Consider the following 24,652-nt stretch of genomic DNA (forward strand, 5'->3'; position numbering starts at 1 on the left):
CAGAACTCCATGGCCTGCTTCAGCTGCCATTCTAAGAGCACCTTTTCAGATACAAGTTCTCTTCCAAAAAATTCTTGGAAATTCTGAGAGGTTTTGTAATATTGAATGCTTTCAAGGCTCAAAGCCTGAGCAAGACAATATCATCAGACCTAAAAATGATTCCAAATGTCTAAGGTTCTCTTATTTAAAATTTTAAAATCCCAACTATATCTGTCTTGAACCCAATCCATGGTCCTGAAAGCAGTGAATTTTTATTTCATTGGACACTCCTCCTTACGGACCCACTCTACATGGGAGGCAGTTCTGATAAACCGTAAGTAACCATGGCTCTCCAAGTGTTCCCTCAACAAATGCAAAGAACCGGCAAGTAGAGCCAAAGAGCTCAAGAAACAAAACCATAGCCAACATTTATTCTTGGTTTCTGTCACTACGTCTTTCGTGCGTTCATATTTTCTTTTACCGTTAAATATACAGTAACCAAAACTATTAATATACACATAAAGGAAACACGTGCAGCATGTAAGCATGGTAGGTAGTAAGTAAGTCTAGTCAGTGGTTGGTTTCTGCACCAAGATTGATGAAAGGGGCCTGTGTGGCTTGTGCCATTCCCAAGTGGACGAACCTCAAACGAAGAGCACTATGAGCCACGGTGAGCCAAAGAAGGCTACTAACACAAGAGAGTGTCGGTTCACACCAAGGGACGGCGCTCCTATTTTATTTTTTTCCTGAGAGTTCCCTTTGTCCTGGTCTCCAACAAATGTCTTAAAATTGGTACAATACCAAATGAGACATGAGGAAGGAGACATAGGATAGAAGTGGAGAAAGTATGAGTGGAATCCAGGAAGTTCTGTGGTGGAGGACTGATAAATCTCGATAAGGAGAAAGTGAACAGAAGAGTTCATCAGTCCATCTTTCCCTAAAGGGAAAAAACACATACATTTTTGGCTTTGGATAAATAGCGAAGGCTTTTGCAGAGGGGAAAGTGTCATGGGAAAATGGAAAATGTCTCTAATGTCTATAGCACATGAAATATCAAAGAGTAATAAAATATTAAAGGGCAAGAGGGTATATCTGTAAAAAATTACAGAGCACATGTTGGACAAAAAGTAAAATTATGAGATTAAATGGTTGTGTTACGGAAATAGCACTTGGTACATAAACTCAAACATCCTGTTCAAATTCAGTTTCTCAGAGGTTGGGCTTCGGATGCCTGAGCACTTTCGACAGTATCTTTGCCTTCATTCTTCTTTATTCGGATAAACACAACTGCTAAAATTATACCTAAAAGAGAAAATTCAAGGTCAAAGAGATGGAATCTTAAAATGTACTATCACATTTGTTTATGAAGTAATACCCTGGTAAGAAAAAGTGACTCATGTAACTTCATTTCTTTTCGTGGGTCAACAAAGTTTTGTTGTCCTGGTGAATAAGGGATTCTAGGCATTGGCTTTCTTGGGTTCATAAGCTTATCATTTATCTTGTTCGGTAAGTACGTATCCACTCCCAAAGCGTATCTCTGCTGGTGGCTATTGCTGGGTCTTTACCAAGAAATATAGGACCTAATGTATGTGGATGACTAAGTGCACGAGCATCTGGCAGACTTCCTGAACTTTGGACGTACTCAGTGAACGTTGATTCCAGTCCTTCATCCTCTTCTCTAGAGGAAATAGTTCAGTGAGAACAACCAGAAAGCTGTTCTCTGACCTGTTCACCTACCTAAAGCTCGGGTGTGTCCACACCAGTTATCACATTTTCTTTGGTGCCTTCCTCATAGCTCCAGCTTGAGTAGACTCCCTAATCTTTCTGGTTTCTCCTATCTCTGAACACCTACAAAATTACATTGTGCGTTTTAGCAGTAAAGGTGTACTATAAACCAGAGACCAATATGGAAAAGGGGAGTTGTTTGAAGGAAATTAACCTGCAGTAAATTTATAGGAGGAATCGTGGCAGAAAAGACTGGATACTCAGAGACCCATTAAGAATATTGCACTAATTCCAGGGTATCTGGGTGGCTCACTCGGTTAAGCACCGGTCATACTCAGGTCATGATCTCATGATTCGCGGTTTCAAGCCCTGCATCGAGCTGTCAGTGCAGAGCCTGCTTTAGATTCCCTGTCCCCCCCCTCTCTGCCCCTCCCCTGCTTTTGCTCTCTCTATCAAAAAGAAAAAAATAAACATAAAAAAAAAAGAATCTTGTACTAATTCAAACCCTACTTTGAAAAAAGTAAGGGCATGAAACTGTAAGATCCTATTACTTCTATCTCCAGATATCCCCAGACTTACCCAGTCTAACTTGTGGCAAAATTATGGCTTTACATGGTCATCTGAGAAACTGTTATTTGGTGCATAAACTCAAAAAATCCTTTCAAGATGGGAGGGAGGATAGAATAAAAAAAGGCATCGAAGTAGAAGGAAGCTTAAGTGAGTGACAACTCAAAATTTTAGCTCAATTAGTATGAAAGGGGATGCACCAACCTGTGATCAGGGGGAAAAGATGATCCCCATGCATATGTTAGGATGAGTAATGACTATGTCACAAAGGCCCTTCCATGTCATGATAATGAGGAATCTGGATGGAATGGTATAAGGAAATGAGGTCCCTTTTAGAGCTGCGAATCAGAGTCTAATGTGGTAGACTGGATAGCAGAGAAAAGACCAAATGCTAAGAGAACGAGTAAGAATTCTTAGAATAATCCCAGCCTTCCTTTTCAAAGAGAAAGGATGTGAAATGGTATAAACCCCTTCAGTCAAGTGGATATGACTTGGTGAAGTATCTATTTCTACTATTTAACTTATGGTGAGGACAACAATTGAAAGAGGACCTCTTTGAGCACTGAGCGTTTCACAAAAAAAGAAGACGGCTAGAAGTGGGGACCCTGCTGTTTAGCCTGGCCAGGGCCAAAGCAGAATAAGGCCCATGATAAGCTCGACTTGTTCTGGGGTAACAAAGAATTAGTCTACCATCATGAAAATACTCAAAGGGAAGTTCTGCAACATTTTGGGTATGTAAGCGTCTCCACCGGAAGGCTAATTCTACCTGTTCCAACAACGGTAGACTGGCCTGTAAGCTCTGTGAGGGTAGGATCCGTGTATATCTTGCCCATCACCTATCCCCCACATCAAGCACCGTGCCTGCCTCATAGCAGGGGCACAGCTACTGCATCTCTCTCTCCTGTATCACAAAAGCTTGGACACTAGGCACAAAACATAACAATTTATGCTTTAAAGCCTCTTGTGTGATATTTCCCTACTAACCAATGATAGGTAATGGGTGGTATTAAGGCAGCAGATCTCAACTAGGAGAGTCTGATGGTTTGCTGGTAATGCATATTCCTGGCTGTTTGCCTAGAACGTCAGTAAGCAGCCAGCAGACCAGCCCCAAAACAGACCCTGAGGTGAAGGTCTCTAAGGCCCAGAACAGGAATCCTTGAATCTGAGAAATTATACTCACCAATAACCAAAAATGTGGTCAGGAGTATACCAACTGCCATGCCCACAGTGGGCATCCCAGGCTGGTGACCTGCTGGCTGAAAACAATGTCCTTCCACACACGTGCAGAAAGTAACTACAACGCAAAACAGTATTTGGTAAAATATATTTTCAAGCAAAAAGTTTGCAAAATCCTATATCAAAGACAGGAATTCTCTCAAACTACCCATGGTGACAGACATTATCCCAAGTTGCCTGTGGCAAAGTACCTACCTGGTAAAGAGACTACCCCTTCCAGCGGTGGCCGGCCACCATCATTGATGCGGATTGGGACACTGTAAAGTCCCTCTTCAAAGTTCGTGTGCTTGGTAGAAAGTTTGGCATGAGTTCCTGTCAGAATAGGGGGAAAAAATGAATGACATAAAAACACAACCTCATACCCATGTATCAACAGGAATAAAGCTCACCTTTGCAATATAATACTAAGGTTGGCCAGGAAATCATTCGGTATAAGTATGAGTTAAATTACCCAAAGTATCACCACTCAACATTGCCTTCCATAACGTCAAACAGGATGCCAAAGCACCCTTTAATTTCTCAATTTATGATTGCTCTGTAGAATAAATACTACTAACTATCATAGCTCTGTAGCTATGTTTTATAACATTAGACTGAATGAAACACTGAATTAGAAAAAGAAAAAATATTTGAAGACGTAACTGCTAAATGATTTTCCAAATTAGGTAAAAACTCTAAGTCCTCAGATCCAAGAAGATTAGTAAATCCCAGGAAAAAGAAAAACAAACAAAGTGACACTAAGGCACATAATTATCAAATTGCTTAAAACTAGTGAGAAAGATCATCCTGTGCATGCGTGTGTGTGTGTGTGTGTGTGTGTGTGTGTGTGTGTATGTGTGAAAAAGAAAATCTTAAAAGCATCCAGAGGAAAAAGGATAAATTATATTTAAGGGAACAAAGAAGAAACGGTGCAATCCAGGACACCAGGGGAAAAACATCCTCAAAGTACTGAGAGACAGAAGTCTCAATAAATTTAAAAGTATTTTAGCCAATTGTCCCCTGGTTGCTAAGCAATTAAGTTAGAAATCCATAATCAAAGATGTGGGAAATCCCCATATATTTGGGAACTATATAACACACTTCTAAGCAAGCCATGGGTCACAGAAGAAATCTAAAGGGAAATTAGGAAGTATTTGGAATGGAATGAAAATGGAAACACAACACGTCAAACTTTGTGGGCTACAGCTAACATGACACTAAGACATAAAATTATTGCACCAAATGCCCATAATAACAAAGAAAAACTTTCCAAATTAATTGCCTCAGCTTCCACCTTAATAAAAATAAAACAAGAAGAAAAAATTAAATTCAACATAAGAAGAATAAAAGAAATAATAAAAATCTGAGCATTGAAATACAAAACAAAAATGCAGGAAAAAAAATCTATGAAATCAAAAGCTGGTTCTTTGAGAATATCAGTAAAATTAATGACCTCTAGCCAGATCGATCAGGAAAAAAAAAAGAGACAACCTTCCAATATCAGAATGAGGTGACGATATCACTACAGAGTCTGTAGATTTTAGGAGAATAATAAAACCATATGACAAATAACTTTGTGCCAATAAATTAGACAAATCAAATGAAACAGACAAATCATTTAAAAGATGCAAATTAATAAGTTCAACCAAGAAAAAATCTATAATTTAAATAGCCCTGTATCTATTAATGAAATTGAATTTTTTTAAATTTTTTTTTTTTTTATTTTTGGGACCGAGAGAGACAGAGCACGAACGGGGGAGGGGCAGAGAGAGAGGGAGACACAGAATCGGAAACAGGCTCCAGGCTCCGAGCCATCAGCCCAGAGCCCGACGCGGGGCTCAAACTCCCGGACCGAGAGATCGTGACCTGGCTGAAGTCGGACGCTTAACCAACTGCGTCACCCAGGCGCCCCTGAAATTGAATTTTTTAAGCTTATTTATTTTGAGGGAGAGAGAGCATGAGCAGGGAAGTGGCAGAGAGAGAGGAAGAGAGAGAGAGAATCCCAAGCAGGCTCCATGCTATCAGCTCTCAACCCAACGTGGGGCTCGATCTCAGGAACCATGAGATCATGACCTGAGCTGAAATAAAGAGTTGGTCACTTAACTGACTGAGCCACTCAGGTGCCCCAAGAAGTTGAATTTTTACTTAAAACTTTTTATAAAGACAACTCTGGGTCCAAATGGCTTCATAGTAGATTCTACCAAACATTAAGAGAGAAATAAAAAACAATTTTACACAAACTCTTCCAGATAATTGAAGAAGTAGAATATTTCATAACTCATTCGATGAAGCAGCATTACTCTGACATCAAAACCTGACAAAGACATTACACAGGAAGAAAGATATAGACCAATATCCCTCATGAATACAGATGGAGAAATCCTTAAAATTTTTGCAAATCAAATCCAGCAATACATAAAAATGCTAATATTTCACCACCAAGTAAGCATTATACCAGGAAGAGATTGGTTTAAGATCTAGGAGTTGATTCCAAAAGCTGATTGACACAATTCACCAAATCAATAGACCAAAAAAATCAACCATACAATCATCTCAATAGATGCAAAAGAAGTACATGAAAATTTTAGCGTCCATTCCTAGTTAAAAAAAACAAAAACAAAAAACAAAACAAAACAAAAAACCTCTGTGCAAGTTAGGAACAGAAGATAAACTTGATCTGATACAAAAAAACTATAGCAAACTTTATACTTAATGGTCAAAGCCTAAGTGCTTTCTCCCAAGATCAGTTTATTTCTACTCTCACTACTTTGATTCAACATTCTACTGATGGTTTTAGCCAGTAATAAAAAAATAAAGAAATAAAAGTCATCTAGTTTGGAAAGGAAATTAAAATGCTATTATTTGCAGACAGTATGATTGTCCATGTAGAAACTCTTTGGAGGGGCACCTGGGTGGCTCAGTCAGTTAAGCTCAACTTCAACTCAGGTCATGATCTCATGGTTAGTGAGTTCGAGCCCCGTGTCGGGCTCTGTGCTGACAGCTCAGAGCCTGGAGCCTGCTTTGGATTCTGTGTCTCCCTGTCTCTTGGCCCCTCCCCTGCTCATGCTCTGTCTCTCTCTGTCTCTCAATAATAAATAAATGTTAAAAAAAAAACTTAAAAAAAAACACTTACAAAATGCAAACGCAAGTCATAACCCATGAGAAAATATTTGCAAACATATATCTGACAAAGAACTAATACCTCGATTATAGAAAGAATGCTAGAAGTCAACAACAGAAGGCCAACAGCCACATTTTTCAAATGGGCACAAAATTTGCCCAGCCCCTCCACATGGGTGGCAAATAAACACATGAAAAGATGCTCAACACCATTAGTCTTTAGGGAAACTTACATTAAAACCATAATGAAATGCTACTGCACTCCCACTAAAATGGCTACAATTAAAAAAACCAAGCAGAGCAAGTATTGGGAGGAATGTTGAGCAACCAGAACCCTCATAGACTGCTGCCGATGTAGAATGTTACAAACTGGAAAGCAATTTGCCATTTTCTGAAAACTTTAACCATACAGCTACCATATGACCCAGCCATTCCACTTCTAGGTATTTAACCAAGAAAAATAAAAGCATATGCTCCTACAGAATTCTTGGTCACAATGCTCATAGCAGCTTTATTTGTAACAGCGAAGACTGGAAGCAAACCAAGTGACAGTCAAGAAGTGAATGGCTAACAAACTGTGAGAGCGTCTTACCATGGAATGCTACTCCATAATCGAAAGGAATGGGTATTGATACACAGAACGACATGGAGAAATTCCAGAATAAGTAAGCTAAGGCAAAAACAGCCAGCCAAAAAGAGCACATACTGTATTATTTTATTTAGATAAAATTCTTGAAAATGCAAACTAATCTATAGTGATGAAAAGCAGAGCAGCCATTCCCGGGGATGGGGGATGGAGGACTGGCGGGGTGGGGGTGGGGTGGGAAATGAGGACTGCACCTAGAGCTAGAGCCTGAAAAATCTTGGGGGGTGGTGAAAATATTCTTATCCTTATTGTGATGAGGGCTTCATGGGCTCGACATTTATCAATTTCTATAAAATTGTGCACTTTAAATATGTGCCGTTTATTGTGTGACAATTATTTTTCCATGAAGGTGTTTTTAAAAACCATTATGAAATCTGTCCCTCGGTGGCCATTGGAAATTTTGCAAATGCTGTTCAGATTGTCCAACTGCCCCTATACACTAAGGGGGATGCTGTATGTTAATCTCTCCTCCCTCCGAAGCCCAGGGCTTTCTTCCCCCTGGAGAGCTCCCCTCTACAGGTTCTCAAAGCATGAGCTTCCTCCCTGCAGCATGGGGGAAAACTCTGTGTCGAGTGCCACCGCAAGCACACCAAGGCAAATAAAAACTAATTTTATCATCCGTCAGTGTTTTGTTCAACTCACCGTTGACTCTCGAAACTTCCCAGTCATTTCGTGAGCTTTCACTGACGAGGGAATATGAAAAGTGTGGACTCGGAAATGACCACTGATCATCATCAGTGACCTCAAAAATGAGAGTCCCCTCTTGGTGGAGGGGATGGCACAGAAACAAGCCCGTGTACTCCTTGGCTAGCCGAGGGGGGTTGTCGTTGACATCCAAGAGGGTCAGGTGGAAACTGGCTATGGAGCTCTGGGAGGAGCCGCCTAAGGAAGTAAGGATTGAAACATGATATCAGCTTTCTCATTTTCCTCATAACGTGACAAGATACCTTCTTTTCTTTAAAATAAATAAATAAATACACACACACACACACACACACACACACACACACACACACTCTTAAAGCAGTTGGGTATGCTGAAGTAGTAGAAAGATAACAAGCTTTTAGAATCAGACCCGCTTTCGTTTCCTGGTTAAAAAGTCTTAGTGATGATAATAATAACTAAGATTTACACACTAATATTTTATACGTATTACTTCAAAACAACTCCAACGTGCATTTACTGATGACAAGACTGAGGTTCAGAGAAGTCGTGTGACTTGCTCAAGGTCACACAGCAGTAGAGAGGCTTCCATCCCAGGAAGTCTGACTCTAGAGCCCACAACTGCTCCTCAGCACTGACTCGGGGATGTTTGTGGTTTTCTACACCCCGTTTCTTCAGCTGTACAACATGTGACTTTGTGAGGATCCCATGTGTCGTGTTTGTTGAAAACAGTAAAGGGCTGCGCGAATGTGATTTTCTGTGGTGTAGTGGTGAAAGATTTAGACCCTGTAGCCTTAATGGTTGGTAGCTGTGTGATGGTGGGCAAGTTACTTAACTTCTCAGTGCCTTGATTCCCTCGTCCATAAATTATGGCCAATAATAGTACTTACCCAAAGTGTTGTATGAGGATTAAGTTGTCACACTGAGTGCTTGAAACACGGATGCCAGGGCAACATAAACACTGACTCTCCTCATTCTCCCTGACATCAATCACAGATACCATTTCCACAATTTCTGACCCCATCCCGTTTCAATTCCAGTGAACCCTGTCTTCCTGCTTTGCTTTTCAACTGTCTTCTAGGGCCCTGACCACATTTAACCAAAGGGGGGAAAGACACTGTGCTCTTGACGTCGTTTCAGGCATCATTTCAGAGCCAACAAGGGGTGCAGAGCATTGAATCCCGATTTTGATTTGTGAAACTTCTAAAATGTGAGAGGCCCTTAAGACACATCCAAAGTCAAGCGTTAATCCCCATGGTATGTTGTAGCGGAATGCGTGGCACAAAGGCTCAGCCAGAAACTTCCTGATTACTCGGGAGCTTTTAAATCAAGAATTAAAGGTATACAATGTGATAATGGAATGTGCATCTGTGGAAACAAGCAAGGGAGAAAGACCGCCCCCCCCCCCCCCGCCCGACCCCCACTTCAGCAAGGCCCGTCTGCTTGCACACAATCGTTCCAAATTTGGCACACGCTTCGGCATTTCTACCCTCATTGGCTTAATCTGACTGTGGTGCTTTTGTTTTTCTTAATCTTTTCACAGGCAGGGGCCATTTTTATGATTTCCATCCACTGGAATGTTCCCCATTCCACCTCCCAACCCTGGGCCTCACATTTTGAGAGTTTATTTATTTATATATATATTTTTTGGTCTAAAACTGTATTTATTTAGTCCCAATTTGTTCAATTCTCATTTTCTGGTAAACCAGGCAGATATATTTACTATTTAATTAGAGGCTTCAACCAGCATAAGAACAACAGAATTTCTACTCTAAGTTAGAAAACTCCATTTAAATGCAAAGAAGCCTCATGTTTTAATCACCAGCCTTATCACTGGTAAGCATCCTATTCCTGTGGATTTATGTTGATTTTAATTTTTTAAATTCCCTGGAACTCTACGTTCAAAGTCAGTGGGGCTATATAGCACCACAACGGGATCCAACGGCATGCAAAGATTCTGCGGGATGATTCAAACATCCTGGGCTCATCTATATACGTCTTTTCTTTCAAATGGTCACCTGATTTCATCAAAACAGAGATACCCAGGGCCAGCCAAACCTAGTGAATCAGAATCTCCAGGGGTGAACTCCTCCTACCTTATTGAACAGGCTCCCAGGTGATTCTGGCACATATCCAAGTTGACAACATGGCATAAAACACTTTCTGTCTCAGGGGTACCTGGGTGGTGCAGTCGGTTAAGCGTCCGACCCTTCCTCTCCACTCAGATCACGCTCTCACAGTTTGTGAGTTTGAGCCCCACATCGATCGGGCTCTGCACCGATGGCACTGAGCCTGCTTGGAATTCTGTCTCTCCTTCTCTCTGCCCCTCCCCTGCTTGTGCTCTCTCTCTCTTCCTCAAAATAAGTAAATAAACTTAAAAAAATTTTTTTTTTAATATTTTCTGTTTCAGAAAGGATCAGACCTGAACCACTGCAATCACAGGCTGAAAGAGCAAGTAATGGTCTAGGTCAGCAGAGCAGTGGTTTGGCCCTGCTCTCGAGAGAAACCCACAAGCACTTTGGAGGAAGGGGAGGGAGTTCAGCGGGGACACAGACACCTGCCCAGAAGCTGTAGTCCCTCCAGGAACAAGAGCGAGTGGCAGCAGCTCTCTTGCTGCCTAGCCAGCCTGCAGGTGCACCCCTGCCTGAAAGAGCCCAGTTCAGGGGCACCCGTGGGCCGCACCTTGCACAGAACCAGGAAGGTGTGGGCCCTTCACTCCACTTTTGTACCCTTATCAACCTTCCACTCTAAGATAGGCTGACAATTTGACCCAGTTAAGTTTCCCACCCATGCCATCTTCCCTCCCATGTCTATTAATGTACCACCTAATAATTTGCTCCTTTTTTCTTTCTCACCTACTTCGGTCGCCATCACTTGCACCCGATACAGACTTTCAGCTTCCCTGTCCAGAGGAGCCGTGGTAAAGATCTCGCCAGTGACAGGGTCAATTTTAAGCCAGCCTCTTGTGTTGTCTCTCAGAGAATAACTTCATAGAGTAAAAAGAGCAAAAGAAAACCCACATTAGTCTGTGTGAAAATGGATTATTATGCCTTATCCCTTGCATATCACTTATAACATATTTAAAGGATAATTAATTAATATTATTAATGCTTTATTTGTATCTCATCTATCTTCAAAAGGAGGATGTCCTCATCCTTACGGATTTGTAGTTATACTTGTTTTATTAGAAAAGGTATAGTCACAAATTCTGGAGGAAAGAAGTTAAACTTTTCTGCAAATCAAAGGTTTCTAATTAAGACAGCCTGGAAACATCTTTAAAAAAAATTTTTAATGTTTATTTATTTTTGAGAGAGAGAGAGAGAGAGAGAGACAGAGTGTGAGCGGGGGAGGGGCAGAGAGAGAGGGAGACACAGAATCTGAAGCAGGCTCCAGGCTCTGAGTTGTCAGCACAGAGCCCAACGCGGGACTCAACCCCACACATGGTGAGATCATGACCTGAGCCGAAGCCAGATGCTTAACCAACCGAGCCACCCGGGTGCCCCCTGGAAACATCTTTTAAAACTGATTAGCAAACCACTCCCTCTAAGAAAACTTGAACACCCAGGGGCGGAGATGCCAGGGAATGGGTGGATACTCAGGCTGCTGGTGGCACAGTGAATTGTTCCTTCTACAAACATCTACTGAGTGCTTAGCAAACATCAGGCTGTAGAACAAGAGAGGAGATTATCAAAAAACAAACAAAACAAACAAACAAAAAACCCCCAAAAAACAGGCTCTTAGGCCAATGGAGGAGACAGACACAGAAATAGATAATTCCAATAAAATGTGGTAAATACAATGAGAGGGGCCCTGTGGCACCCCAGAGAAGCCTTTCTGAAGCAGGAGATGTTAACTAAGGCAAGAAACAGGATGCTTCAGGCAGAAGCGATTGCATGAGCTAATGCAAAGAGACCAAGGAATAGCCTGGTGGTGTGAGAGGGTCAGACATCCCAGCTGTGTTGGGATAAAAACGGGAAGCAGTGGATGGCAAAAGATGAAACCAGGGAAGTAGAAAGAGCCAGATAATGGGAAGCAATGGGCAGCCGTGGAATGCTGTTAAGCAGGAAGGTGATCTAGTCATATTTGTGTTTTCAATGGAACTTGTTGTTAGGTGTGTGAGAGATGAATCTGAGACAAGACTAGAACCACAGGAAAACCGATTAGTGTTGCCTTTTGAGAGGCAACACAACATAGCCATAAGGATGTCCATATCTTTAGGCCAAAGAATACCACCTCTGGAAATTTTCCCCCAAATAAAAAACAATTTAATCAAGGTTAAAAAAGAATTCCATTCATGCATATATTCAAAATATTTTATATAATAAAAAAATACTGGAAACAACCTATATGTCCAGAAGCAAGAGAATGATTAAAAAGCCAGGGTGTATTAGTTCATCAAATTAATTTTTTTTTGTAATATTAGTATGTTCTATATGCCAAGCACTGTTAGGCTGCATGTACAGCTGATGAAGAAGAAATCCTATGTACTTGGGATTTCATTCTGAGTAAGATGGGAACTCTTTGGAAGGTTTTCAGTGAAGTCCTTTGAGCTGATCCACTTTTTAAAAGGACCACTGTGATTGTGGCAGGTGGACGCAGGGTGGGCTGGAGGAGTGGGCAGGGATGCACCCAGGAAAGAGAGGATGGTGGTCTGGACCATGGTGGACATGGTGAGCAGCATTTGCATTCTGGATATATTTCCAGGAAAGGATCTCTAATTTTTGCTGGTGGGTCGGATTAGGACCCAATGGGTGCTGATGGATTATAAATTTGGGGGGCCGAGAGAAAAAGAATGCACTCAGGCCAAAAACTTTGGAGCCATCCTTAATTCTAAACTGACCTATTACTAGCCTCAGAAATAATGATTATTCCTCGTTCTTGAAATGCCTTTTTTCATTTGTCTTCTTACAGGACACTCCCCTTCTCGGTCTTCTTCCTCATCTTCCTGATCTCAATTTAATAGCATGTATATCTTTTCCTTGATCCAAGAAATGTTCTTAAACGACTTTGTTTTCCCTACACATAAACTCAAATTTTTTTTCACTTATCTTTGACTAATAATCTTTATAGCATTCTCGTGAAGAAGGCAGAAGTATTTGTTAAACAATAAATGGCCGTAAATTACAAATATTTTGTGCCCCATCATAATTTGTGGCTCTGATGTATATATTAGTACCTACACTAAACCACACAGTACAGCCCCCACTCTTCTTTCTTTCTTATGTTTGCCTTTAAAAAAAAATGTTTACTTATTTTTGAGAGAGAGAAGCAGAGCACAAGCAGGGGAGGGGAAGAGACAGAAAGAGACACAGAATCCAAAGCAGGCTCCAGGCTCTGAGCTGTCAGCACAGAGCACAGTCCCGTGAGATCATGACCTGACCTGAAGTCAGACGCTTAACCAACTGAGCCATCCAGGCACCCCTTATGTTTGTTTTTATGGAACCAGAGAAGGATGTAGAGAGTGAAATTGTAGATGGGAACTTTATTCCTTGATTGACAATCAGAAAAAGGTCTTAGAAGTGATCCCAAGTACCTAAATGACAGCTCACTGGGAGGCAAGACTCCCCTCAAATGTTTCAAGAAATTTAAGGAATTTAAGGTCATTCATAACCACATGCAATGGTTTAAGGCATGCTAAAGTATTTGTCATGCCGCAGAAGCAAAAGATTTGGGCTCAAATCCTATCTATTGTGCTTGTTAACTATACAATCTTAAAGAAGTTATAAATATTGATACAGATATGGATACACACACACATATATATGTATCTTGGGCAAATTATCATTGTTCACTTCTAAGGCAAATCTGTGTAAGTCCTGTCGCACTGGGAAAAAATGACTAAGAATGGAAAGATTTACATCTTTTTTTCTAACTGCCTCAGCCTGGGCACTGACCTCTCCAGAGGTAGGCTCTGGAATGAGTCTTGTCACCCCAGAACTATTGTCCAGAGATCCAAGAAATGTAGGCACTCTGCATCCAGAAGATTCCCTTATATCAGGTGGCTGAGTCTGTCCAACTGGGTTTTTGCTTCATTCTCTCTGTCTAGAGCTTCAGTCCATTTTAGGGACTGGACTAGAACTCTCTCCCAAACCCTGGCCCCCGTGGCTGGTACAGACACAGAGTCTGGCTTTGGGTCGCCCAACTTCTGGACCCCATCTGCTGAACTCACCATCTCTCAGCCACAACTTGCAGTTAGTGGGCTGGGATGGAAGCTGACATGCTTCCCACTTGCCTGGGCCTGGATTCTCACTGATGCCCAGAGGGTACTGATGACTGTTGGGACCAAGATTAAGTTCACCATGGACCCTAGGATAGAGCGTCAGATCACTGGCTGCTTTCTTAGAGGAGAGCCCTGGAGTCAGGCCAGCTTCTCTGCCCCTCCCAGCCCTTCTTCTTCCCCACTGGCCATGGTCACAGCACAGCTAGGCCTGCCCAGCGTTGCTCTCCTCTACCTTATGTCCAGATTTTCCGGATCCTTGGCAGTCACATTGCCCACTTTAGTGCCTACAGCCACATCTTCCCTGATTTTTGCTTGGTATATGCGCTGGGAAAATTGAGGTGCTTCATTCACATCTGTCACAATAAGCTTGAACTTCGCAGAAGAGCTGGTGTTATAATTTACACCAGACACCAGAGGCTCAGGATTCTCCGCTTGGAACACAATGTTGTGAACGGCTACTGTTTCAAAATCAAGAGGCTGTGTAGGGGGAAAAAAAGAGGAAAAATTAATTTGGAGGACGATTAGCTCTCCTAAAAGATTCGGTCCCAAAAGTCCTTTAAAAACTTTCTTACAGAGCAGCAGTTCCCAATTTGGTGTCAGCAAAAACCTACTTCTCGGAATGATAACAGAACCATAAAAAAGACTTTGCTAAAGGACTTATCAGAGCTTTTAATACGCTATATGCATTCTGACTCTCCTAAAAGAGGAAATCAATATAGCATTCCTCAAATTTACTTAACCCTGGGATATTCCATTCATTCAGCAGAAATTTATTAATTCTATCAAGAAAATTCCCAGAAGACAGATGGGGAAAGGCTCATATTGAGATGTTCACATTGTATGGAGAATCATTTCCCAGAGACCTCGGGATCCAAACCCCAAAATAAAGGACTTAACCTCATAGAGGGTAGCAGAGGTTAGCAGAGAAAATCAAAAGATAGAGGATCCACTCTTGTTCCAGACCATGCTGGACAGAGCCAGGAATCAAGAATCAAGAAACTAATTTGAGTGTAATAAGAGGAAGCACATAACAGAGCTACCCAAGACAAAGAGTTGCTTCAAAAACCAGTAAATTCCCAACTCTGATAGCTTTCAAGAATAGGGTTAAACAAGATATAATAGGCTAGCCTAGAAACAACTTACATATCATTTAAGTAACTGGTTCTGTGTGACTTTTAAGGTCTCTCTCAAGGCACAGACTCCATGATTCTGGGGGTGGGGGAGGAATCCTAACTTTAAAGGCCTGCTGAAGAGTGATAGCCCCTAAAGTTGGGCTTCTCATCTGGGATTAAAAGGCTTCTAGGAAGCTGTGAAGCCCTAGAAACCAAAATTGAAATATTTATATTTGTGTACATGTGAATTTTTTTCCAGGGAGAGGATACAGTCACAGTCTCAGTGGCACCCAGGACCTCAAAAACAAAGGAACCAAAGCAAAGCCCAAAAGGTACATTATGGATTGTGGAAACCACACTGTTTTGTTCACTCTCCCAGGCCTGTAGGACCCAGGACCTCTGGTGAGCTGTCAGTCTTTTAACTTTGGTTTATGTCAGTTGCTCATCAGTTAAACAGAAATGGTAATATCCATTCAGGAAGAGAAAAACTCATCGCTTCTTGGCCTTTTGGCTAAGATCAAGGAAGAGAAAAACTCATGGAGGATTTGACACACCATCGCATTAGCTTGGCCTGCCCTTCCCTAACATCCGAAAAAGTTCTCTCCCTCAGTCAGAACTTGGCTCAATGTCAATGTTGTCCTCTCCACATCAGCTTTCCCAATCCCCACCGGCTATCCCCAGATGGACGGTCTCCACATCCTCTGTAGTCTCACAGTACCTGACTCAGGAATCTCATTGTTTGGTTATCTATTTTAGATCTTTACTGAGCATAAGCTCTCTGAGAGGAGGAATTGTGTTATATTCATCTTTGTTTCTCCACTCTTCCTTGGCATGCAGTATCCATTGTGTTATCAGTCAAGAAATATAAAGATGAGAAGGACTTGGTCCTTCCTGGGCTCTTGAGAGCCCCAGTAGAAAAGAGATTCTGGGGAAAATTCCCACTCTTCAGAAACCCCTCTCCTCTATGCACACACAAACACACACAACATCACAACACAATTTCTAGTTCAATAGAAAGGATGATAGAAAGATTGTTCATATGGAAGAGAAAGGATTATGTCTGAAGACTCAAGGTCATTTGAGATAGAAAATAAGAAGCAATTGACAGGATATAACATACAGGATATAAAATTTTGTAAGCTAGACAAGATGTAAAAGAGAGGATGTTTACAGAGATAAGCACCCCCTATCTGCAGGCCATGGCCCCATAATGATTTTTGATCACCTCCAAGTGATCTGATAGAGCTCCCCACCTGAGGGTGGGGTGCAAGCTAGAGCTGCTGACTCCCAGGGACCCACTCCTTATCTCAGGGGATGAAGACAGGGGCATCAAACAGAGAAATCCTGGCAGATAGAACAGCCCCAGAGCAAGCCTACAATGTGGGCAAAGGATGTACTCTGTTCCTTGCTGGTCCAGCCAAGTCCAAGCTCATGCAGGCAGCTCAGCTCTCCATGTGCTCAGACAGAGGAGGGGCATCCTATCCTCTCACCAAGTGGGTCCTACCTGGCCTCCCTGGACTTCCCACCCCATCACTGCCGCCCCCAGAGGTGGGGGATAAAAACACGAGACACCATGTCTGCAAATGGGAAGAAGCCTGTGTTATCCCGACAGAACATGTGAGACTGAGAGTAGAAAAAGATGAGAGGGGAGACTGTGTGTTCAGCTAAAGAGCTGGAACTTTATCCTTGAGGAGCAAAGAGAAGCATTACGCACAAGACTGACAAGGTCACATTTGTGTTTTAGGAAAATAACTGCAGAAGCACCCATGTGAGGGTACCCACACCCAACAGGGAGACCGGTAACGAGAGGATGTCAGTGCTCCTTAAACACTTACTGAATGGAAGACCAAATGAGAAAGGAGCAGCCTGCTATTGATCAGTGTGCTTAACTTTCACACCAGGAAAAACACTGACCCACATCTTCCAGGGAAAAAATTAGAAATGAAAGATGCTAAATTAGCAAATGATAATCAGCAGAAATTAATCAGAGACAAGCCTTATCAAACCCTCTGTATCATCTTTCATAACACAGGGAGGTGCCTGCAAAGCCAAGTCAAGAGGCCCATTGTGGCCTTTTGGGATGGTCTTGGGTCCCTCTAACGAGATATATTCATCAAATAAGCTGAAAAAACATGTTCAGGCCTCAATTCCTCTTCACACAACTACTTGAAAGGTCAAACGCGGTGATTTAGATTCAACCTGGAGGCAGAGATAAAAGTGTTGAGAGAGAGGAGTTGAGACTGGGGTTATTTCACATTTTTACCAATGACTGGTGACGAGAAAAAAGTGTGTGCATTATTTTTCCAAATGATGCTTGAGCTGGTTAAAAATAGGCCACATATTGAGAACTCAAAAAACCCAGCCACAATAGAGAAGTGACAAATTTGCACTGAAAAAGTTAAAGCTAGGGGCACCTGGGTGACTCAGTTGGTTAAGTGTCCCACTCTTGGTTTTGGGTCAGGTCATGACCTCATGGTTCATGAGTTCAAGCCCCGCATCGGGGCTCTGCGCTGACAGTGTGGAGCCTGCTTGGGATTCGCGCTCTCTGCCCCTCCCCCACTCTCTCTCAAAATAAATAAATAAACTTAAAAAAACAAAAAGATGACCTAAAAATTTTCAAGCTAAAACAAAACCCTGAATTTTAAAAAGGGGGTCCAGGGGAGTTATTGATAAGCTGAGCAGGACTCAAAGGAATAGACTTCCTGCTCCTGATACCCACTTGGCCCCAAGACTATCATGTTCTATCACACAATAGGCCAGCACTCTGGGTGGCAGTAAATATTGAGCAGGACAGCATTCCTAAAACTTGATTCATCCTAAGCATCACTGTGGCATGTGAAATAATAGAAAATATATATATTGTTCCCTGCCCCTGGCTCCTGACACTGAACTCCTAATAAGCCCCCTGGAATTTCCTGTGTGAGAAGTACCTTTTGTTCTAACGAAGCAATTCTTGGTGGGGTCCTGGATTGCTTCAGGATGGGGGCTGCTCACCAGAAAGAGCAAGCCATAATTAGAAGCTTAGCACTTGTGGCCCCACCCCCTAGGAAGGGGAAAGAAAGCTAGAGATTGAATCACCGATCAGTCCTGTCTGCAGGACAAGCCTCCGTAAAAATCCCACAAGCTCACAGAGCTTCCAGGTTGGTGAACATATCCGGTGCTTTGAGAGAGTGGTGCACCCCAACACAGTGGGGACAGGAACTCCTGCACTGGGGACACTTCCAGACCTTGTCCCATGGGTCTTTTCATCTGGCTGTCCACCTATATCCTCTATCATATCCTTGATAAAATTAGTGAATGTAAGTGTTTCTCTGAGTTCTGTGAGCTGTTCTAGCAAGGGGTGGAACCTGAGAAGGGAATCATATAGCCAGTTTATAGCCAGTCTCTCTGAAGTGCAGGTGACAACCTGGGGTTTGCAACTGGCTTCTGAAGTAGGGGTGGTCTTATGGAACTGAGCCCTTAACCTGTGGAGTCAGCACTATCTCCAGGTAGGTAGTGTCAGAATTTCGTTAAGTTGTAGGACTTCAGGCTGGTGTCAAAGAATTGCTTGGTGGGCAAGACTCACACACGTAGCATCCAAAGTGAAGTGAAGTGTGATATTAGTAGGAGAGTAAAGGAAAAAACTAGGAGGGTTTCTCCTCTTTGCAGGGCACTTGTTAAAATGACTGATTTCGGAACAGAAATTCCACATTAGACGTTCAATAAATATTTATTGAATGAATTAATGAATTTTTGCTCCAGACAGGAACCTCGGGATCTTGCACTGCTTACAAAGACCTGGTACATGAACCTAGCCAACATCAAGTTGCCTTTCTTCGACGAAATTACATTTGGTACTCCTCTTTACCTCCAAAAAGATAAAACCACTAAGAGTGCTCTGCTCCCTTCTGCAGAATGTAAGCTCTGTAAGAACTACTTTAATAAATAGCAAATGTTATCTTAAAAAACTAAATAAATAAAACAACTGATTTCCAGGCCTTCTGCTGGAGAGGCTGAGTCAGCAGATCCCTGGTTCGCACCACTGCACTCTTGGAGTAGGCAGGTTTGGCCCCCGCAGCAAGAGCGGAAACACATCTGCCCACGGGCAGAATCCTGGCTTCTGCCATAGATTGAATTCATCAGAATTAAAATAATGCCGGACATGTATTAAGTTTACTATGTGCTGGGTGCTGTACTAAGAGCTATAAATGTATTCTCTCATCTAATCCTCCAACAGCCTCAGCAAGAAGGTCCCTCCATTTTACCTATCTCTACAGATTAGAAAACCAAGACTGTGGGAGCTGACAGCAGTTGGTTAAAGTCACAGAGTTGGTAAGTGGCAATACCAGGCCTCAACAGAAACGTTTTGTTAGAGGAGCCAGAGGTTGGGGGTCGAGTTCCCAGCTCTGCCATCACTGGGGGACCTGAACCACATGCATGCAGTGGAGCTTAGTTCCAGTCCACTGGAGTCCGTGTGAGACATTAGCACATTTGCCATTCAGATGAACAGGTGCTGATAGAAATGCGATTAAGAACTTAGTTTTCGGATATGACACCAAAAGCACAGGCAATAAAAGCAAAAATACACCAGTGGGACTACATCAAAGTGAAAAGCTTCTGCAGAGCAAAGGAAACCAGCAACAGCATGAAAAGCCTACCTACCTACAGAATAAAAGACTTTACAAACTGCATATCTGATGAGAGGTTATATGCATCATGTAAGAAGAAACTTCTGCAGTTCAACAGCAAAAAACTGGAAAAATTAAAATAATCCGATTTTGAGACGGGCAAAGGACTTAAAATAGACATTTCTCCAAAGAAGATATACAGGTAGCCAACAGGTATATTGAAAGACGGCCAGCATCGCAAATCCTCAAGGAAATGCAAATCAAAACCACATCTGTTAGAATGGCCATTATAAAATTTAAGAAAAGAAAATAACAAGGGGCACCTGGGTGGCTCAGTGAGTTAAGCATCTGACTTCGGCTCAAGTCATGATCTCACGGTTCGTGAGTTCAAGCCCCGCGTCAGGCTCTGTGCTGACAGATCAGAGCCTGGAGCCTGCTTCAAATTCTGTGCCTCCCTCTCTCTGCCCCTCCCTCGCTGCACTCTGTCTCTCTGTCTCTCATAAATAGATCAAACATTTTTTAAAAACTTTAAAAAAAGAAAAGAAAGTAACGAGTGTTGGTGAGGATGTGAAGAAATTGGAACCCTCATGCACTGTTGGTGGGAATGTAAAATGGTACAACTGCTATGGAAAACAGCATGGAATTTCCTCAAGAAATTAACACCAGAGCAGCTATATAATCCAGGAATCCACTTCTGGACATTTACCCAAAAGAACTGAAAGCAGGAAATTTGCATTCCCATGATCATGACGGCATCATTCACACTAGCTAAGGACGGGACATAACCAAAATGTGGACTGACAAGTGAATGGATAAAGAAGATGTATATACAAACAATGAAAAAGTATGCAGCCTTTTAAAAAAAGAGGAAAATCCTGTCATATGCTACAGCATGGAAGAACCCTGAGAACATTAAGCTAAGGGAACTAAGCCAGTCACAGAAGGACAAATACTATATGATTTCGCTTAAAGGAGCTCCCTGGAATAGTCAAATTTACAGAAATGGAAAGTGGAATGGTGGTTGCCAGGAGCCGGAGGGTTGGGGAAATGGGGAGTTCCTGTTCAAGGAATGCACAGTTCCATTCATGCACGATGAAAGAGATCTAGAGATATGCTATACAACCGTGTGCATATAGGTAAGGTGCACTATAAAATTTTAAAGGATAGATTTTATGCGATGTATTTTTGACCATAATTTTTTCAACTAGTTTTTTTTTTTTAACTGAGTTGAAGCCTCAGCAGCTTTTTTTTTTTTTTTTAAGTTTATTTATTTTTGAGACAGAGAGAGACAGAGCATGAATAGGGGAAGGGGCAGAGAGAGAGGGAGACACAGAATTGGAAGCAGGCTCCAGGCTCTGAGCCATCAGCCCAGAGCCCGACGCGGGGCTCGAATTCCTGGACCGCGAGATCGTGACCTGAGCTGAAGCCGGACACTTAACCGACTGAGTCACCCAGGCGCCCCGTTTTTTCAACTAGTTTTAAACGTTGAAAGATGATTGACACGATGGTTCAAAGGCAATGGTACTCCCCTAGCAGCTTAACGGATATGGAATTAGAAGCCTAAGACACACACAAGTAACCACATTACAGGGTCTAATTTACTTAAAACACTAAGAACAGTATAAATACACACATCTGTCATAGTGAATACATACATCCTAAGGGCTATTGGTTAACATTTGGTATATCCTAAACCCAGAATCTACACCTTAGGGTGAGCTGTTGCTTAGCATTTAAAAGATCTTAATCAGAGATACATGCTGCAGCTACTGCAGGCCTTGAGCCACAACTACCTCAAGCAGCCCTAGAAGGTTCATTAATTGGCAGAGTGATCTTACAAAGAGATGGGGTGATATTAGTGGTCTCCAAGACATGTAGTCTGGTTTAAGATGTGGTATAATCTCTCAGTCATCACATGAACAACAGTGTGAGCATCTGGCTAGGCTAGCAACCTATACCCTTCCGAGTTCTAGAACTCCAGTTCTGTTCTGTCTAGGATCCTCTTTCTTTGGACAGTCAGACAAAGCCTCTCACGAGAATACTGTCATCACAGTGCCTGAGGGACGGAGAGCTGGGACTTCACAGGACTACAGCACAAGCTGGATGATTCTTTTTGTGTATATAGTGCAGAATTCAGTTATTTATTCAGTCAACCAATATTTATCAGACTCTACGATGCGCCATGCAATATTCCAGACACTTGGAATACAACCACAAACACAATAAGGATGTGACAAAGATTTAGGTCAGAGGCCTGCGTGATTGTAACATACCTCCTCACGCCAGGGTTGTGTGGGAGGATACTCACAGCTTGCACCCACCACTGATCATTCGGGGTCACCAACACCTCCCTAAAGGTGCCCAATAGCCACAAATGGTCAAGTTAACTTAAGCTGGTTCACAAAAGCCACCACAAAGAAATGTTGACATGTGGAAATTATCTGTACTGAGATGGACAGGCCTCTATCTTCTCATAGATCTCCAAAGAGCTCTGGTCCTGGACAAACTGGGAGCTGTTTGTCCCTGTCAGCATGCTTCCTGGAGCACCCACTCCCAACTCTGAAAACTATCCTTTCATTTGCCTGTTCCTTCTGTGGTTCTTCTCCACATAGACAGCCATGAAGAAGGAGGGGGGTGGGTAGTTATAACATCATCTTTTCCAAATGTCAGACTGATACAGGATGCTAATGGTTTGAGTTGGTCCAAACACAAACCTTGCCGCTCGATCCCAACGAGGCCCTTTGTCAGAAGTGAAGTATATGGTAATAATAGGATCAGAATCCTGACACTCTGCCCTAGGGCTCCCTTCAACACTAGCACTTTCCTCCTCGTGCTTCTATCCATTTTCTGTGACATCATTCTATTCTGTCCTCCTCTTCAGCTTTCCTTTATTCTGGTCCAAAACTTTCCTCCAGCACCTTTTTTTTTGCAGCCTCTAGCACACTGCACTGCAAACCTTCAACACTCAACCACACCTACAGAGACTATCACTGTAACTCTTATCCCTTTTATTTCCAAATATATTGGATGACACTGAGTACTGCTTCCTATTGAGTCATCTGGTAGACTATTTACATGCTCTAAAGCATAGATGAGGCAGCCATAGAGAAAAAAGGTCAGTTGCGGGATGGGAATAGAATGAAGAAGGGATGGGAAGATCCTGTACAAGGAAGTAGCTACTATGGTAATTAGACTTTGGCTCTAGACTTCCCAGTCCTTACAGAAAGAAAGATAAAGTGAGAGCCAGTGAGTTCAGCAATACCAGAAAAGATGAAAGTAGGGGGTTGGCAGGAAGGATAGGAGGAAAGGATAAACTTGTCTATTAAACCTTGGAAGGAGATATACCAATTTCCAGTCATTATTAAAGAAGAACCTATGGATGACACATTAGAATAGAGGGTCTACGGCCTAAAGGGCTCATAGGGCTCATCCAGTCTAAAATCCCACACTTGCAAAGTAAAGCCCTAAGCAAAACCTCCCCATTCCCAAGATTTAAACATATAGAACACCTAGTTAAATTCGAATATCAGGTAAACAACAAACATTATTTTTAGTATGAATAGGTCCCAAATATTGCATGGGATACCCTTATTCTAAAATATTATTTATCCTATATTTTATATATCTTCTATGGCAACCCTCCCTCCCTCCACAAAGGTTACTTGCTGAGTTAGTGACAGACGCAGAACTAGAATCTTGGCCTTCTGTCTTTCCGGTGGATGAGAATGACTGCATGCCCTAGGAGTCCCTCACTACACCTGCAAGGTCACTGCTAATCCATTACCTCTGCTTATAGATCCTTACACCGTCCTAAGTAACTTGATTTATCAAAAAGAAAACTTCCACTAACGGGGCTATTTACCTTTTTAATTATGACATATCCAGCGTTGGTTTGGGGATCTGTGTCAATCCCCAGTCGCCCCTCACTGTCTCCCTGTATAATACGATACAGGATTTTAGAACTCCCAGTAAATGGCTCATCAGTGTCTGTGGCCCGGATGGTCAAGATGGTGGACCCAACGGCTGTGTCTTCAGCAAGAGTCAGGTTTCCATACTAACAACAACAACAAAAAAAAAAAAAAATAGGAGAAGAAAACGAGAATGTCCTCTGTCATCAAGCACAATTGCCAAAGGGCAAATTTGTCTCTTTGGTTTCACAATGAACACACGTCATAGTTTGTATCAATACTTACCGAGCATGTTTTCCTACTGATAAATTTGGTGCAGTTGATTTTGACTTCATTCATACTTGTAGAATGATATCCATTGCACCAAGAAACAGGTCTCAGAGCTACTGGTAGGACTCTAAAATAGATTCCCCTTCTCACATCCAATATGTTTACTAACTGAAATTATTATACTAGTGATCATATAAATAAATAGCTACTATGTGTTGAGTACCTAAATTGTGGCAGGCACTTTACATACGTTATTTTAGTTCATCTGTAATCCACCAAGGAATAGAGGGTAAGAGCCTGAACTTTGGAGTCAAACAGCCTGGGGATGAATCCTAGGCTTGCCACTCAGGAGCCAGGTGACTGGAAGCAAGTCATCTAATTTCCTTACGTCACAGGTGATCATCTGTCTAATGAAAATAATAGTAGGACCTACTTCCTGCTTGCTGTGGGGATTGAGAGAGATAAAGCATGTAAACCCCCTGAATGCCTGGCACATAAGTACTCAATAAAGATAAGCAATAAAACACTCCATTGAGTAGCTATATTATCATTTCCATTTGACAGAAAAACAAAAGATTGGAAGGGTAAACCCCACCCAAGAGCACACAGATAGTGAGTCA

At 42.1% G+C, this 24,652-nt stretch overlaps 1 protein-coding gene across 2 annotated transcripts in view; it reads right to left on the reverse strand.

The window, feature by feature from the left end:
- Nucleotides 1-286: 286 nt before the first annotated feature.
- Nucleotides 287-24,652, reverse strand: part of CDH17 (cadherin 17) — a 113,661-nt gene continuing 89,295 nt past the window's right edge. Inside the window, exons 12-18 of one of the 2 annotated variants that reach the window (XM_047842398.1) lie at nt 23,717-23,908; nt 14,368-14,612; nt 10,771-10,901; nt 7,895-8,134; nt 3,703-3,819; nt 3,452-3,565; nt 287-1,281 (exon numbers count right to left, since the gene is read on the reverse strand). In XM_047842398.1, coding sequence (XP_047698354.1) covers nt 1,181-1,281; nt 3,452-3,565; nt 3,703-3,819; nt 7,895-8,134; nt 10,771-10,901; nt 14,368-14,612; nt 23,717-23,908 — 1,140 coding nt within the window. In that variant the 3' untranslated portion in view covers nt 287-1,180. The remainder of the gene's footprint in view (nt 1,282-3,451; nt 3,566-3,702; nt 3,820-7,894; nt 8,135-10,770; nt 10,902-14,367; nt 14,613-23,716; nt 23,909-24,652) is intronic. The other variant, XM_047842399.1, reaches the window with a different exon arrangement.

Source organism: Prionailurus viverrinus, chromosome F2 (assembly GCF_022837055.1).
Source record: "Prionailurus viverrinus isolate Anna chromosome F2, UM_Priviv_1.0, whole genome shotgun sequence".
Classification (NCBI taxonomy): domain Eukaryota; kingdom Metazoa; phylum Chordata; class Mammalia; order Carnivora; family Felidae; genus Prionailurus; species Prionailurus viverrinus.